The sequence below is a fragment of the Centrocercus urophasianus genome, unplaced genomic scaffold (genome assembly GCF_019232065.1).
Source record: "Centrocercus urophasianus isolate 14NV4802_14NV808 unplaced genomic scaffold, USGS_Curo_1.0 seq_9, whole genome shotgun sequence".
Taxonomy (NCBI): Eukaryota; Metazoa; Chordata; class Aves; order Galliformes; family Phasianidae; genus Centrocercus; species Centrocercus urophasianus.
In genome coordinates, this window is record NW_024885532.1 from 460,096 (window position 1) to 479,164 (window position 19,069).

Genomic DNA, 19,069 nt, shown 5'->3' on the forward strand with positions numbered 1-19,069 from the left:
GCAGGGATGGTCCTGTGGCAGGCAGCAGGCGTGTGCTGTTCAGCAAGGCAAAAACCATGTGTGTTCAGGACACGTAACAATTTGTTCCTTGAATATGCAATCAAGAAAAATGGTAAGCTTTTAAAAGACAACCTGTGCTTCCTTTGGTCCATATTTGCTGCCCCTGCCACTTCTTCTCAGTCACCTCTCGACAAAAGAAGGGTCCGACTCGGCTGTCACTTTAAAATGCTTCTTTTTATTTCAGTGGTTGTACATTGGGTGAATGAATTGAACGTCACAACAGAAATAGAATGGCTATTTAACAGACCACTAGTAGTTATATGCTGGAATCGAGCGAATGGAGGGGCTTCTCAAACTGTTACCAAGGTGTTGGTGTGAGCGCTGTCAGTTATACTGGATGAGAGAGGCAAACAAAAAGGTATTTTGGTGAGGAGCTGCATCGCTCGAAGGAAATTACGCTGAGACATCTCAAGTAGCTTGAAACTACGCCTCAGCCGCAGTATTCACTGCCTCTGTGTTGGCCCATCTCATGGTTCCTTTGGGGGGTTTTATTTGTGTGTTTTTTGTTGGTTTTTTTTTTTTTTTTTTAATTAAACAAAGCATTTAAAATTTAATCATCTTCGTTAGACTTTTTTTTTTTTTTTTTAAAATATAAACAAAGTTTTGGCAAATAATATTTATACAGAAAAATAGTTTTAGATCTTCCCAAATTTTGAAATAGTCTATAAAATTACTTTATAAATAAATAAAATGCAGAATCTGTTGTACACGTATTTGCACATCTCTGTAATTGCCTCCTTACCGTTAGCATAGGTTTGTACTCTTACAGTTTTTAGGAATATTACAAAGTCGTCAAGTCGGAAAGTGGATCTCTTATTAAAAATACATTTTCTCTTTTTGTCTGTCAGTTTATCTGGATGAAAGACCTGATGTATCTGAAGCTTCGTCATCCATGGGCAAAAAATAGTCGTATTGGATTACTTGTAGAAAACATAGAATAACAGTTATTTCGAAACATAAAAAGTTCACACAAAACGATGTCTTGAAGAGTTATCTACATAAAATATTTAAACAACATGGATAATTTACCATTTAGTATTATACAATAAGCTACCCAAATGCCTAAATTAACTATTATAAAAAAATAAAAACAACTTTGACAGATATAGGCAAGTTGCAGTGTCAACTACCTAGTTATAATGACTGAGAAAGTCTACAAATATTAGTGTTTTAATAGTATATAATGGTGATACCTTAACTGCTAAAGTAACAAGTTAAGATACGTTATTTTCCCACAAATTAAAACTAACGCAACGTTACAAGCACTATGTTAATTTTACAGTCGAATTGTGATCCTTGGTTTTTTTTTTTTTTGCTTTTTTTTTGCTTTTTTTTTTCTGTCAGATGATCAAATCTCCAGCTTTATATATAAATAGATAGCAATTAGACATTGGACGAACAAGATTTAGCCCGGAAATCGTTTCCTAGACAAACAGTTCCACTCTTAGTGCCTTCAGTCGTTCCCAACGGGCAGTGCTGCCAAAGTTTAAAATAGTTTACAATCAATCTGAAGAGGTTAAGTTAAAATACTGCAATCACTAATAATGTCCACATAGAAAACTTATGCTGCAAACAATTATACATAATATCCACTTATAACAGCTGTCTTGTTTTTCAAACAATAATTTAAAAACTATGTCATTTCTGTGATACATGTGCAACATATAAAATGTGAAAATATGAAATATTTGGTACAATAGTGCTTGAAACAAATCTCAAATCAAACAAATGAAATTTTAATTATACATATATAATTACCTTGTAAATCAACAAAGTATTTAAAAAAGTAAACAACATTAAAATCTGCTTCATCCATATATATGTATGTATGTATATATAATATGTATATAATTGTATTAAAGATATCTTCATACTTTCGTGACATAAAATATGTTTTTAAAGAAAAACAATTAAAAGAACTATTTTTTCTCCATTCTAATCTGGTTACAATCGCATAACCCAATTAAAAAAAACGCAAATACAGTAATGATTTATTAAACTGAATCTCGTTCTACATTCTTAGTGTTCAGTTAATAACCTAGATTAAAGTCACTTACGAAGTCTCAGTGACTAAACTGAATTTTAATTAAATTATTGTACACTTCTCTTCATCTACAGCTTTCTTTCTCTACTTTCCTTTTGTCAGTTTGGTCTTTTCGTTTGATTTTACGTTGGCCGAGGTTACTCTTAGTCCCTAAGGGCTTGGATCTTTTGGGTAACCCGACCACGAGTCTGAGAGATATTTGCTTCTGCTAGGATTGACTGTTGGCATCAGGCTCACTTTCACCAAGTCTGATGTGACAAAATTTAGGCACTTCTGCAAAGTCTCTTTTAAAAACATTATAAATATACTCGTAAAATAATATTTTCAAGACTTTGTTCTTTTGGGGACTGAAAGGGGTATGAAGCTCATACTGTGCAAAATTTCTCACTTCTTTATTTTTCTTTTTTTTTTTTTTTTCTCCTATTCTGCTATGACTCAAATGCAACTTCTCCATACAAGTCAAACACCAACTATGTGCATCTAAAGAATTTGTGCTTTACTTTGGGTTTCTGGCTAAAAATTTCAGACTGGCAGGGTGACGTGCAGGACGCCGGGCTCTGTTGCACTTCCTCCCTCTCGGAGTCAAATTGCTCGGGGAGCAAAACCAGGAGTTTTTTTAACCAAGAAGAAAACCCCCAATTATAGTTTGGGCTCAAACTAACCGTGCAACCGGGATATGTTTTTAGCCAATACAAATTAATTATTGCTGAGCTTGAAAGATTCATGAACTGCGAATCTCCCAAGGCTAACTCAATTGGACCATTTCCATTAGGTATAGTTATGGAGAAAAGACAACGTTTGCAAGAATTAAACTATGCTTAGAAAATCTTCAAAACTAAATGTTACCCTTTATGTCTTGAAACATCACAGCTGGTATCAGGTAGTTAACTATTTTAGGTCGGAGTATAGTAAGCATACCATATTTAATATTCATATATGACATAGCAGCACTAGCTTTTTAGAGTTTGTGATTTGTCCGTAAGAACAAATTCTTTACTTAGCATGCAGTTTGTGGCAATTCTAGAGAGGAGGAGACAGGATAGTATGTACAGTAGCCGTGCTTGGCCATCCGCAGGGAGGCTTCGTGGCACTCCGTCCCGTTCCTGCTGATTACTTCAGGATTATCTGTGGAGAGAAAGGAAAGCGTGATCACGCCGCTGGGTGAAGCCGCCGAGTCCCCATAATGGGCAGCACTGCTCTGACTACAGCCGGCCTCTACACGACAGCCTCCCATGCTCTGAATGCTGGGTGGAAGCCCGTGAGTCTCACAGGCCTGCTCAGCGCATCCTCCGCTGAGCGAGGACACGTGGAGGGGGTGGTTTAGGTAACAAAATGCGAGAGGGAATCGGGGAACCACGCTTGCCCGACAAGATGCCCCAACTCTGGACCTTGCTAGGGGGCTGGAGAAGCCCCCAGTGCCCACCTCCTTGTGACAGCCAAATGGGGAACAGCATGGAGCAGAGGCAGAGCCGCTCACCGCTACCAAGCCAAAAAAAAAAAAAAAAGGTGTACCGGGCTGGATGTTTGTGACAAGCTAAAGTGTTGGTTTTTTTTTTAATGCATTTCCAGCAACTGCTAATTTCTAACACATTATCTGCAGGTCAGTGAGTTGAGAGCTCATTCACGCTTCCTCACGCCAGCAGGTCCAGGGGGATGGTCCTAAAGGCACCCCTGTGCACCCAGACAGTCGCTAACCTGCCGGCTTGTCTCCAATGGCCTCAGCCTAAGAGTGAAGCAACCATTCTGCAGACGCAAGCTCATGTGCCTCCAATACTGTGATGGTTTTGGGCAGGATGTGCCCATTGAGCTTCCAAAATATGAAGGCAATCGACTCAACCAGCACGCAGTACTGGGAGATGATCTGCATTTCCATCCTCTTGCACATAAAGGGCTGTCAGTGAATGGGATATCAAAAGCACGGGGTCTGATGTTCTACCATGCTGTTGCTAATCTGTACTCCAGACCAAAGCACAAGTCAAGGAACTAGAGTGCATTGCTTGCTCTTCCTGTTTGATTTGGCACTCTGTGTATTTTAAGCCGCGTTTGTAAGTAGTCTGCAAGACAGGCATGACAGCACTTTGACCTACTTGTGTAGTACGCAGACAGACCGCTGCTTAATGCAATATTTATTTTAAAAGGGAAAGAAAAAAGGTGTTTTGAAAATGACTTCAGTAACATACTACCTCTGACATACAGAAAAGAAACACGCTCAGCACTGTGTGGAAAGCACTTGCCTTAGGCACCCCGAGACTACGCAGAACATGCCTCGCAACCCCGCACTGTTCCCAGTGCACCAAGGAGGGCTTTAGGAACAGCATGCCACAAAGACTGCCAATGAGTACAGACCCTGTCTAACTTGCTGGCATGGCTGAAAGTAATCTCTTATCATCACTGATAACTTGGTGACTCCCACTCTAAAGGGCTGGACGTCTAAATACATCATAGTTACAACAAGGACATACATTTGTAAAGACTTCCACTCATTGTGAGTTTGTGGGCTTATCGTCTATCTGCTGTTCCCTATTGAAATAACAGAGAAATACCTTTGCTGAAATAATAAAGCCTTGCCTGTGATAAGCCTGGTTCATCTACAGCACTGTGACTTGGCAGTTAGTACAAAGAACGAAGCCGTGCTGAAAATAAGAAGTGGCCCAGATTATCAGCACTGGTATTTTTAGCGCGTTACGACCCAACATGTCAATGTAATTAATAAAGCAGCTTTAGCTATACTGGGTTAGCCATAGTCACGCAAATGTATTTAAGGGATCCTAAAGTCTAGTTTAATGGAATGTAACCTGAAATCTACACAGTTTAAAAGTTAGGATTTCAGATACTGCAGCTGCCTATCTTCCCTGGTAACTTTTGAGGTGACAGAACTTGCATTTTGCTCTCACGTTTTTTCTCCCTGCACCACTGTTACTGAAACACACGGAGAAAAGACAGAGAGATCACTGCCACTTCTAGATGTCCAGAGAGGCCAAACTGCACCAATGCTCCCAGCTCCTCCAAAGCACAGGACAGCTGCGGGCAATGTGAAAGAGCCCGGTCCTCCTCCCTTCACCATTCAGGTGAGCAGCAGGGTCCAGGTGAGGACCTCCGCCATCCCATCCCATCCTGCCATCTGTCTCCCACTCTCAGCACTCAGGAAGCAGCAAAGACAATGTGGACGCTTCCCTTTTGTGTGCACATCCTGTTTACGTGGTGCTGGGTGCAGGGGAGCAGACAGCAGCTGGAGCTCTCCCCCCCATATTTGACTCCTCTGCATCTTCCTCCTCCCAGCCCATTCCAGCACATCTTCCTTGCAAACCCAAAGCTCGTGCAGTGTGTAAGTAGGGCATGTTGCACCTTGGCTATTCCTAGCATACGTAGGAGTCCTCTGAGGAAAAATCCTCAAGTCTCTCCTTCAGAAGCAGCTTCTCCAGTGCAGAGACGCAGAACTGAGGAGCTACATTTCTTTTTTAACCTGAGCCTCAAAGTGTAAAATGCATCCCATAGTCTTTAATTGTATCTTCACACCCTATTTCTCCCAAGATATCACAACTCCACCACAGCTTTGTACACGTGTAGCAGCTTCTGCAACTGGTTTTTTTCACTGAATCTGACAGAGGAACACAAAATGGTTACACAGAAAATACTCAGTGAACCTCTCCCATTTAACCTACAAACAAAGCAATAAGCTCTGATGGCACATGGAAGCTATCTAAGTCTGCATCGCTGCTAATTGCTCCCCTGCCTGCACACTGAACAAGGAGAAGTTCTGCAGACAGTAGTGACCAAAGAACACCCCTGCAAACACTGCAGTCTCCACTCCCCCATTACTTGTAAAGAGGTCTAACAACCAGAAATCCTGTTGGAAAGATTACATCTCTTTATGTACATGCACATGACTCATCCCATGTGCTGCGACACTATTGCATTCATTAAACTTCCCAACAACTTGATGTAATGTATTGACACCACAGTAAATGTGAGCATTACAAATGGAAACATACAACTACACAACAAGTGTGCATTTTGTGTGTGTGTATGCACACACTCCCATGTGCAATGGTCTGTGGCTCAAACAAGGGAAAGCGCTTTCTCATGCTCTGTAAGGATAATACCACCTCCATATCTGCAGGATTGGGTACAGACATGCAGGAGAAGAAACTTTTTGCTACTGCAGAAACAGATCTAATACAAACACTATTTCTAGCAAAAGCACAATGGCCTGGCACTTGCAGACTGAGACACTAATGCACAGAAGATTTAATAACAGCAAACAGCATTGTTCCGAGCCACAGATGTCACTGCCTTCTTACTTAGTTCTTATATCAAGTGCTGGAGACTGCCACTCTCTAGACTAAAATCACTGACATAGTGCCAGTGTTAGTTACTGCACCTTGTGAAACTGGTAATACATGGAGGGAATCTGAATTTCTGCAGTCAAGAGTTTCAAGAGTATGATTGCTTTTTTTTTTTTTTTTGTTAAAGCTGGCTTTTTCAGCTCTCAAAGGCAGCAGATAACTCAGCATTAGCCTGCAATTCCCTCAGACCCAGCAGAGAAGGCTGTGAGTACTTGCTGACTCAAGACTTGAGAGTAAAACAGACAATTTCTTACCAATTAAGGAGTAAAATCCACATTTGTGAACCTTTTCTGACCTTGAGATTAGTCCATGCACTGTTTTACTCAATGCCATTCACATAATTACCTGAATTCCTTAGGATCATGACTGGGTACTACTGATTTCAGGCCTAGCACTCACGAAACTTCTGTGTGTGTGCTTTATTCTGCTCACCACTGGAACAAGTTGCCCAAGGAGGCTGTGGATGCCCCATCCCTGGAGGCATTAAGGGCCAGGCTGGATGTGGCTCTGGGCAGCCTGGTCTGCTGGTTGGCGACCCTGAGGTCCGTTTCAACCCAGGCCATTCTGTGATTCTATGATTCCAATTCCAGACTTACTATGCATTGATGAACACAGAAAATGTACCATGCTGCATGAATTCAGTGCATATGAACTCTTGTTCAACTCAGAGATCTGTCACAATGGATATGCTGGAAAACACGACTTTGCGTCTGGCTCAGAGACGTTTCTCTTTAAGAAGTTCTCAAATTAATTCTCCAAATTACACTCCGTAAGCGTTAATACCTTCTCAGGTGGGATTGAGATCATACTTGACCTCTGCTCTGCAAAGCATTTATCCCTCCAAAAGCGAACTTCTATGCAGTAAACATCCCAGCCTTTCAATTTCAGAGCAATGTTCTGATAGTTCTCTGCAGACATCTCAGATGGTTTCAGACGTGCAAGCCACAGTCGGTCACCCTGTTTTACATCTTCCTACCCTACCTCAGGCAACTTATCTTACCATGAGGCAAATTACAAACTCATGATGCTTTTTTTCCCCACCCCACGTCAGAGTCTGTGGCAAGCAGTTCACACTGAGGTGCTTAACTCGTAGCCATCTGCGACAGGGCTGATGGCTCCTAGCACAGCGACATTTTCCATTTTCACATTTTTCACACCAGGAGCAGGATGGTCAGATGTAAGGAGGGTATACATTAAAACCGACAGCTATTTTCAGGCAGCCTGCTCATATCAGGCTGTCTCATAACTTCTCCCACTCTCTAAAAATAAAACCAACATCAAGTATTTCTTCCCTTTGACATGAAACCCAGGAGTATTTATATTTCCCAGTGCCTTTGGGAAATGCCTTCATGTCTTTATTTTTTATTTTCTCTTAGAATGCTCTTCTATGGCACGTGCCTTGTTCTTTGTCTTCACAGTGAATCAGTCTCTCTTTTCTCAATCATAAAAGGAAAAGGATGAGTTTCAGACAATGTCTGACAATATTCAGACATTTACTGAGAGTGCTCACCATCATATCAGTTCTACTTGGTCACAGGTAATTTGTATGTAGCCTTGCAGATTGATTTCTTTTACCTCTGATTTCTCCCTGGTCAATCAGTACCCCACTCCAGGATTCCCACTAATGCTGCTGCAAGACCTGGGACCTGACCCTGTCCTCAGCCACCTGCATGAAAAGCAGCCTGCCTGCTCCAAACACTCTGCTGGAATGCTGCTTGGGTACACTGTGCATCTCCCCCACCTTCGCTATTGCTGTTCCCTACCAGCACTGCTGATTGCTTCATCACTGTTCATAAACACACCTAGCCCCACTTTGTATCACTGGCTGCTTCCCTTTGTAGTTCCTGCTCTCATGATGGCCAGAAGCCCTGTCTTCCTTTCCAGCATGTTGCTATTTAATGTCAGCTCACTTTGTTTTTCTAACTGTGCACCTCTTTAATTCAGGACTGAACAGGACTTTATCTTATTGTTCTCCATTTATCCAATAGATTCCCAATGCATTTGTCTACTTTGCCCATCAATGAGGCAACTTCTGTTTTGCATATAAATGAGAGGTCTGCAGGCCATAGATGATCTCCTGGGTTGTCTTTCCACACAGTCACTAATACAGGCTTCATCACATGTTTCCTGAGGGGCTGAGGTCCTATTTGCTTGGGTTTTTGATTTTGGGGGTTTTTTGTTTTTGGTTTTTTGGTGTTTTTTTTTGTAACCTCCCCCCCACAGTCCATCCCCTGACATGACAATTTTGGTGTCCTGGTCCATCTTTTTCTTCCTTAAATCTGAGTGCCCCTAGTCCCACTCTGCTTCACGGGCCATCGGCCCTTCTGGCCACTTGCCAAAGACTTCTGAGGTAAATCACCTGCCCCATTACTTTGATTATTTGCATTTTTGGGGTCTGCTAACAAGTCTATGTATTCTACCCAGTGGGATGTTTACCAAAACTGCACATTATCACAGCCAGAATGAAACATGTAGCCATATACCCATGCAAGCTAATTCAGCCCAGTTTCTTTGGGTAAGATAGAGCAATGCTTTTTCAGTGTGATTCCAAAGGGTCAGATACAGGGACAACTCACAGTTGATCAGTTGGTCACAACTTCAGTTGTGCTGAAGTGTGCTGAGCCCATGCTGAAGATGAGCCTGCATTCAAGATGAACCTTCCACTACAAGACAAACACAGACTGATACTCCACTGCTGCACCCAAAATTTCTCTTGAACCCAGAAATGCACCACATTTACATTTTCCTCACCAAGGTTACTCATCAGACACCACACTTATAGTAGGACAGAGCTCAATTACTGAACTCTGCTAGTTTCATAGAACTCACTACATTTATAACTCTTCTAAGGAAAACTTACTGATTCTCACTAGGACCTACCTACCACTTCCTTGTTTTTATTCTTATCCGAATACTTTTGTACCTCCCTGCCCATAGCAGCGGTTTGGAACTAGATGAACCTCAGAGGTCCCTTCCAACTCAAACCATTTCGTGGTTCAATGTAGATATATCTATATAAACTTTGTGGCACTGCATATAATATGTGCCGAAAGTGAAAGCTGTAAAAGTTAACAAACCTTTGCCTCAGGTTGAAAGACACAGCAGGTACAACAAATTAATAAGTCAATCAGTATTTCCACTGTGGTTTTTTGGGTTGATTCCTCTACACTCAGGGCCAAAGAATGGCATTTCTGGTGGGCAAAATGCTCATCCAATAAATCATATACAAAGATAAAAAAATATGGTATTAATTCATTTCAAGGGCAAATAGCTGAAGCATCTATAGATGTACAGACACAATGATTTCAAAGAGCAGAATCCCAAGCAAATACATCTGGAGCTCTGCACAGTGCTGTCTTGTTAAAATTTTATGATGGAAAAAACCAGGCTGATATGAGCTGTGTGCACATGCTAAGAACAAGGAGATTAGCTTCCTTTTTTTCCCCAAATGCCTACAAAATCACTTGACCTCAGGAAAATTTTCCTACATTTAAATAATAAATAGATGCCTCAAGAGACTTTTACTCAACTTGTCAAAGTATCATTTGTTGAATAATTGAAAGAAAGAGCACGAGGGAAAGCTATAATATCAAACAACTCCATTATATTAACTGTGATGCTATGAAAGTTAAGATAGTCTATAACAGGGAAGGGAACTATGTTTAGATATTTGTTACATAAAATAAATGTGTTTGTCTTTGCTAGGAGCTCAGGTTATGTGATACTGCCATCTAGCAGGCAACCAGGGGAAGTCAGGCTTAGTTTGCAGTCCCTACACGACTGGGGGGTGAGAGTAGGAATTACCTGGAGAAAAAACAATAGCTGAGCTGAAGAGACCAAAAAAGTTATACCACAATAAAAACTTAAAGTTTGCATAAGGTTTAAAATAGACTTCCTTCAAGTCCCCCAAGGTAGACTTCGGTGTTCTCTTCTTTGCTGCCTTACAATTTAAGAAAATGAAGTTTTGCCACGTTTTGTAATGCCAATTGTTTCAAGGCAATTCAGAAGATCTTTTCATGACACTGCTTGACATTTGCTGTGGTCTTTGAGTCTGAAACCGTAATTCTCAAAGTTATGGCTACTTACATGTGACTCAGTGTCTTCAGACTTTATTACTGGTTTGAGTTGAGGCTTCTGATTCTGAGGTATCTAGCAAGAAATAGGTAGCAAACAGTTTCAATTTGCCTTTCACATCACGACAGACTGTTGCTATTCCAAATATCTTCCCTGAAGGGTACCCTTCACAATCAAGGATACTTGATGATAAAGCAAACCTCCCAGCATACAGAGAACTCCACCTTTTTCTGCTACACAGAAAGGAAAGAGATGGAAATTTTTAATCCTTCCCCCGAAATGTATCAGTGATGAGGAGCTGTTCCTACGCCTCTCCAGACTCTGCCAACCCAGCCAAGCTAATTGTTGGCCTTCACCAGTATGATTTCAGCAGCTGCTCGGGGCATCATCCAGTTAAAATGGGAATGCTTGGAGCAGCACTTTGAGGCGTGCAACCACCATCAGACTTGGTGACTTTTTTGGAGGGACACAGTGCTCTATGTGCAACAGGGAGCATGTGCAGAGGAAGAAATTCACTTGCCTGGGGCTCAGTATGTGCCACAGGATGTTTCAGCCTAATGGCAATCTGCCTTTTGGGCAGCCCCACACCTTTTCTGGCCAAGAGAGGTGTTTTCATGCTGCACTTCCCTGCTCCCCTCACACCAGAGGGAGCTGCCACACAAGGCTTCTCAAATCCCTACCAAGAATTTGGCACACTTGTATTTTATGCAATGTTAATGACTTGGTGAATTCTGAGGCAAGTATTTTGATTGTTCCCTTGTTTGTGGTACTGCAACGTAACACATCATTTTTATTTTCGCTTCTTTGTATTTTTACAGATTTTCACAAAACTGAAGGCTAACAAATGATTTCATAATTAATATCTGCATAATTACCACCTCATTTAGTGTGAACACTGATACATAATTTAAAACAGCTGTGCTAGATAATCACAAGCCTTAGCATGAGAGAGACTGTTGATGTTATAATTCTTTTCAGACACAGCCTTTAAGTAGTTCATTTGTCTACTAGATCCGCCTTCTAATTTCTCTTCCTTGGTTAAAGGTCACATAACCAGCAAAATAAACTTGTGTTAGCATCTCTAGCCAGTATTTTCTGTAATACTCCTTTGATATGGTCAGTCTTTGCATTGCTATAGAAAATAAAGGCATGTACTGTTCTGTACTGAAATGATATGAACAAGACTGTCTTCTTTAAAGCAATCTGGAATTTGTTAATCACTCTGTAGCAACCAACAATTAAGGAAGCACACACTGAGCTTGAAAACACATTTAAACACATCAATGCTGGTGTTTAAACTCCCATGGCCATCAGTGGTGTGGTACAATCTCACCAGGAGGTCAGTGGAGCCTGGAGATCCCTTAATGGGATTGGCTGCCACAGGCTCACCAGGCTTCACTACTGCTTGGGCTCAGGTCTCCTCACTGCCATCCAGCAGCATATTCAGAAGTGCATGTTTGCCCCGCAGATCCTGTGCTGTATCTGCCAAGCCTGTCTTGGATAACCCAGACATTCAAGATTATCTTGGGACAATCTGAAATGTCAGCTGACACACATTTAGGCAACTGAATCAGCTATGCTGCTATCATTCAAAACTGTAATTCAGTGCCAGAATTCAGAGCAACACTGTCCTGTTTGATATCTTACAAATAGCTCTGAGTGAAGCTGAGTAGGGAACAACTGATCTGCTTGCTCAGGTACTATCTAGTGCACTGACCAGTCCACTATGTGAATATAAATAAAAATTACAAGTTCTGTTAAAGGTACCTGAAGTATATATTTACACACAATGCTACTCTATTAATGCCTTAAATGAATGTTGTTGAATTTGCCTGCCCATTCGCATGCACTAGAGGGAGCTGGTGCCAAGCCCTCCATTCATTCTCCCTGGCACTCCTTCCAGTTACTCCATGCTTCCTGGGACTTAGTTGGTTCCACCCGGCAAGACGATGTTCACAGCCCCCACCACCTAAGTTCATTAAGCAGAAAGGCAGGCTAAGCAGCTCCAGTTTTCAACACCATTCCAGTGGGCATGGCTGGAGCAGTCGTGAATGGGTTAAGGGGAAAAGGAGGAGGAGTTAGTTACTTTTCAATTTATGTAATCAGGAAAAGCAAGAGAATCCTAATCTTCCACGTGTCCTTAATTGAGTCCCCCTGCACTAAGGCAATAGTTTTTAACACAATACAGTCTTCCTTTGGGCCTCAACCCCAAGCATGCTGAGCACAAAACACAGAGAGCTGCTGGCTGAGCATGAATGGTTACGAGTGGGTCAACACAGGCATGTTTTGCACCCTGTTATTACTTTCAGAGAAGAAATATATATAGAAGGTACATCTCACTGTCTTTCAAAGTACAGTTAGGACATGCTAAATAATTTTCTGGACCCTACATAATTATGAGGTTTTTTCAGCCATTCGCTGAGACTCCTTGGCTTTTGGGATGCTGATGTTTTGGTTGCTTCTAGGACCCCAAAAGTAGTAGAGCAATATTTCACCCAGGCTTGAATATTAAGCCAAAAGATACCGAGCCAGACAATTAAGCACTGATATGACTTTCCTTTCATGGCTGGCATTGTGAGAAGAAGCTGTAGGAGCAGAAACAGGATAGACTGAAGGCTGCAAGTTGATTTAAAAAAATGCAGTAGATACACTCGAAAGAAGAAACTGGATTCCACAGAGAAGCAGTCTGTGATTTGGCACAGGTCAGAAAAGGAAAATTTACCTAGATGGGAAAAAAGATAACCTCTTCTGAAATACACAGGAGAGTATAAATCCATACAAAGGGACATAAACAAAGGGCACGATGACCATGAGCTAAGTCCTAACAGGTGAACACAAGTTAATCACCTGCTGCTTCTGTGTTTCTTGGGCTAGAGAAATACCAAGGACTAGGACCACAGTTACCATGGAGCCTTTTCCAGCACAGCTTGGTCTCCAGCTCTAGCTGCTTATAAATAAGCAGCAAAGTTGGAGATTTACATCTTGTAAGGATAACTACTTCTACATTACCTACTTTTAAAATGCAGTTCTTTTTTAAAGTAGCTTTTAAAGCTACTTAAAGAAAGAGGCAGGACCCTCCAGGGCAAGTCATGCTGCCCCAGCACAGACTTACAGAAAAGCAGATGAACTGGATGCTGAGCCTCCAAGTGGCTGAAGTTAAACAAGTGGAAACCTATCCCTGTGTTAAACCATCCTTTAATTTCAGCATAGAATTATGTATACACACACAGAGACACGTAACCAAATAAGTGCAAACAGAGACTTTTACAAGTACTGTAAAACTGCTCTAATCCTCCAATGCAAATAAAATCTGCACCAGGAACGGAAGGGCTCTGCCTGCTGTCCTCCTAGATGAGAAAACACATTAAGACACACCTCTGTCTCCCCACTGGTTCTAGCTACTTGTGTGAAATATTCCCTGTTAAAAAAACCCTGAATGATTCCCAGTCCTTTTCTTGGGTGCGTTCCTTTCACAGCACTGTGCGGAGAGAGCCCCAGCTGAGCCGCTCTCCCAAACAGTCCCATTTTCCATTCCCAAACCCCTCTGTCACCACTTTGGGATCCCAGAACTGCCCTGGGTACCATCAGGCCACTCTCTGGCAGACATTTTCTTCCATGCTCACTACCAGGAACCTACCATCCCCCAGGCCCTTCAGCCCACCCAACCGGCACCCGCCTGCTGTGCTACCACAGCTGAAATGCTGAAAGGAAGGACAGTTAAATGCGGCACCTGGCTGGAACACCTCCTTCCCTCTACATACCGCGCGTTTCTTCATTAAAACAAGTCAGCCCTGAGGAAGGAGTGCACAAAACAACTCTCTTTTGATGAAAACACCTATAGAGGCACAAAGCACTGCAATACTGGCAAATAGACCTTTCAAAAACTGAAGAGAAAATGGACTAGGCTGTGTTTCTTTATAAAGCGAGGTGTATTTCAGAGGTAGTATATTTTCCCTAGATTATTATAAATAAACTCTCAGAGCAAATTCTGTTTTTCCATGGGATACTTAAAACTGTTTTGTGACTCTGAAAAATGCAGAATATATCAGTTTGCTGGTACAGCATCACTAAGCAAAAGATTTTCACTGATTTCCTCATAATTCATTGGCAGGGGGAAAGGATTGTCTGACCTGCAGCCTGGCCAGGAGCAACACTGGGAGATGTGACCAGGTCCCAGCCCTTTCCTTGATTCTGGGAAGCAAACCTGTTTTGTGCTTGCTTTGCAGTTTGACCTCTTCAGACCTGAGGGAAAATGGGGCATCCCAGTACTCTCGTGGAACTCACAGAGTAAGAAAAAAAGCCAGGGCTGAGCCTCCAAAGATTGAATGGAGGAATCAATGCTGCTCATGGGGAGCCTTGATAGATATGGCTTTCCTACAGAGCAGTCCTAACGGAAGAGGGGGATACCCTAGTGGAATCAAAACTTCCATTAACATAACAAACCACAGCAGAAAGGTAGAAAGGCTCATCTTGCCTACTCTGATCATGCCAATAATCCTGGGGAACTGCTGTAACAACGTGCTTCCTTAGGGAAACATTATTACCAGGTTGAAGATGCTCTTTCAAACATAAAGCAGACACAGTCATAAACACCCCCAGGGCTGTTTTGATCACTCGCATTTACAGAAAACATGCTGTTTGGTTTCTCTCCATTTTATTTTCAGCTGCCTTCTCCCGCTTGTTATTTCGGACAGCTTCCATGCTTACACATTAATGACTTCCACACACCACACGGAGAAGGTTACATTAACCTGTGATGTCTTCCTTTTGAATTTAAGAGTTAATAACAGACTATCGTAAGCAGTCCAGTACTATTGTGATTGTAATTCCAGCTGGGTTAATTACACAATAATTAGGTACAAACATCGCAACACAAAACACAGCTACATCATTATTTGCAACAAATGCTAACTCTAAATAAGTGCAACCTGTCCCACAAACACTTGCTATAAACGACTTAAAAATAAAATTTGATGGGGTAAACACAGAAAAAAAAAAAAAAAAAATTCTCTGGGAGAATTTTTTTTGTTAAAAAATAAAAATAAAATCTCAGCACTCATTTAGAGTTCGGGATCTTGTGAAAGAAAGCTTTAAAAGGAGCAAACCTGATTTGCTGTGGCTGTTGCGGCGAAGGGAACACTTGTTGCAGGAGTTGTTGCTGCAGAGACAGTGGCGGCCGTAGCGTTGTGCATCATGGGTACTTTCAGGAGGGGAACCATGGAAGCAATGAACAGGAGGGTGCAGCATTATGGTAAGAGAAGTGGTATTTTTGGCATGGTGAATATCAAGAGCGGCAAGCCATCGTCATGGGTTAAACCAGCAGATGGCATGCAATCACAGTGCAAAGCGAGAAAGCGTGGCGGAGAAATAAAAAACAAAAAAAGGGAAAATAGCTTATTACAAGTACAATTAAAGGAAGGTTGTCAACACGATCGGCGATTCCCAGAAAAAAGAGCAAGGACCACTGCAAATGCGGTGTTATCTCTAAGAACAGGTCTCTACCAAAACAACCCGTTACCTGAGAACTGGTACACAATTATTTTTTTTTCCCCTCAGTATTGCTGCAAAGCACTCCAAAATAAAAGTCTACTGACAATAACCTACAGTCTTTTGAACTGGGGAAGGAAAATGGTAACTGTTTATTTTAATTTTTAAACAGAATTAAAAACAAGTTATTATCGTGCATCTTCATTTTGAAGTAAGCCAGATCCTCGTCTTCCTATATAATCCAATTTGTGTGGTTATTTTTTTTCTTCTAGCACTGCATGACTGCTAGACTTTATCAGAGTTAAACTGCCATCTGCTTCGAGGCAAAAATCAGAAGAAGGATGATAACCATTTTCCTGATTTAAATACTACTTTGTTTGGTCTCAAAAAGCAAGATCAATTTTGTGAAAGCTGCTGCTTTTGCTCATTTTAAGAATGAATATTACTCAGCACCCTTGTGAGAGAATACTAACTTTACCTTTTGAAAGCTTTTAACTGCTTATCTGAGCAGCCTCCCCTGTCACAAAAAGAAATCACTGGGATGAAGCTACAGAATAGGAGAAATATCCCATCTTAAGAGTCAGCTACATTGGACTTCAATTTGGCATGCCCAAAATGTTCATTCCAAGATGTAAACATATTTAAAGGAGGAGTGAGATTTATATCACGGGTTTCAACTAAGCTTTTGTGGATCAAAGTACACATTTCTGGGAAGCGCTGATAAAACTTTCTAACACACAGCAAAAAGGAGAAATAGGCACACCACTATGAAACTTTAAAACACTGATGAAACTCGCTGGCTTTTCCAGTATTTTATGATTTTGTAGTACTAGACAATATAAATATAAAGGGAAATAAAACTTTGAAAACTGAAAAGCAGACTGGAATTCATGATATTATGCTTTTGCAGTATAGTTGTTATAGCAGGTGACATCACATCTGAGCTGCAGCTTTCGTCTACAAATCTAAATACTGCGCAAAGTCAACCAGAAGGACAAGTGAGCCTTTAGTTCTAGTCATTGCCTACATCTCACCTACGAGTTTTGAAACAAGTGAATATACATCATATACAGTATAAAAGAGATCAATAAAGAAATTTGGAACCTACCAATACTGGTAGCGGGTGTCATGCACAAAACTGACCCTGCGTGTCATGCAATGATAGGTGAAAAAAGTGGATAAAGGGAAGAAACAGGTTAGCTGTTTAGAGTTAACATTCAAAGTGAGATTCAAGCATAACCACAGATAAGTTAGTTAAATGAAAGTTTAAGGTCATTCATAGTTTTGCTTTAATGCTAAAGATGTGATTAGGCTCATATTAAATTCCTACAGTAGTATATGACTCCTGGTGTGTTTCTGTGTACACAAATCTGCAGCAACAGGTTTTTGTTTACAGAAACATCTTAAACTAAGTATCACATTATTTTGCAATTTTAGAGCTTACTGCACGATTTGGACAGCTTAATGCTGAGCAGATGAATGTTCACCAAAAAAGCTAAAATGGAAGTATCCAAAACTACTCTGCAGGGGCATTGTCAAATTGATGCTTAATATTAACCTACGCATTTTTAATGCAAGGCATGAAGCAGGGAGGTGTTTCTGAAGAACAAAAAGACCAGTGGCACAACCCCCAAGCTAAACATCTAAAAGAGTGCAACCTCAGCAGAAAAAAGGCTGCTGGTTCTTGGTGCTGAATGGCTTTAGTCTTTCTGAGAAGACCAGAAAAAAAAAAAACCAAACAACAAACAACAAAGCAATGTGCTTTTGACACAGAGCATAAAGCAAGCTGGTGAAGGTGAGGAGGCAGCAAGACTGGTACCACACACACACATATTTGATACTAAATCAAATATGCTTCCTATATTCCTGCTTACCGCTGTCCCAGCAGCAGTGTAACTATGAATGACCTTACGGAAGAACAACCCTGGAAAATACACACAGTTCCTAGGCTAGCGGCCATAAAAATGGTAACGAACAGCAATGAGAGGAGAGAAAAGATCTGTTGTTCTTGAGATCATTCACCAAACAGGAAGGAGAGGTGACGAAGCAATCAAACTGATGGAAAACACGTGAGGTGCAAAAATCTGGAAATGAGCCATGCTAAGTGAAGCCCCACACTTGTCATTATGGGAGCAAGTGGTTAAGAAAGCAGAGAGGTTATATAAAACAATTAAGTTTTATATATATTCCAGCAGCAAAACTTGTCTTAAAATTTAACTTTTATAGCACACTCACAAATACACACACACACACACATTTGAAAATTATACCAGTTCAGAAAATATCACATCATCCTTTTAAATCCCTTAGATAATGTCATGCGTTGTTCCTCAGGGCTGGGTGACGAGACAGGCCTCACACCTACCGGATCCAACCTTCTCTGGGACCTCCCAGGAAATGTGGGACTATCAGAGGAACCATCTTTAACAAAACTCGCGTTACATCCACTCGTATAGAGTGGTTCTCCCTTTCTAGCCCTCTTCCATATCCCATTCATCTCTAATATCCTCTTTAGGTGCTGATGGCATTCACAAAGCAGGAGGTTCAGCACGTTGAGAAAGGCTTTCCACCATGGGCATTCACCTGTGTTATCCCCCTCTCTCTTCTTTTTTTTGTGCACTTGCTTTTGATTTGCCAACAATCTGGCTTTTAGGGCTTAGTTCCAAGAGCCACCCTCTCTACCATCTGAAATTTATAAGACAAAACTGCAACCATAACCACCAGTTGGAAAGAGGGATGGACAATAAATGGTACAAAGAATGAACTACTTCAAGAAACGTGATTACTCCAAAGTCTGGAAAATTCCAAGTGCAGTTTCACTGGAAAAGGTTTAAGCTGTTCTTATTTTCTAGAGTTAATTTAAAGTCTATGGCAGTTGCTTACAACAGTGATAAGCCCCAAAAGGGAGTGCTTAAGAGAAGGAATAATGCAAATCATAGTGCAAATTGTTAGGATTATGACACACAATAAATTCGTGGAGATTTCTGTACACTGGTAAGCACAGGGTGGTCTTCCATTCACATCCATATATGCAATCTCACTGTTTTTTTTCAGACAC

The 19,069-nt window shown here is 41.2% G+C and overlaps 1 protein-coding gene across 7 annotated transcripts in view; it reads right to left on the reverse strand.

The window, feature by feature from the left end:
• Positions 1-647: 647 nt before the first annotated feature.
• Positions 648-19,069, reverse strand: part of MBNL2 (muscleblind like splicing regulator 2) — a 104,867-nt gene continuing 86,445 nt past the window's right edge. For 4 of the 7 annotated variants that reach the window (XM_042839355.1, XM_042839352.1, XM_042839349.1 and 1 more), the window contains one exon: positions 648-3,229. In XM_042839355.1, the coding sequence (XP_042695289.1) occupies positions 3,102-3,229 (128 nt within the window). In that variant the 3' untranslated portion in view covers positions 648-3,101. Of the gene's footprint in view, positions 3,230-10,536; positions 10,600-15,629; positions 15,725-19,069 lie in introns of all 7 variants that reach the window. The other 3 variants (XM_042839353.1, XM_042839351.1, XM_042839354.1) reach the window with 2 other exon arrangements.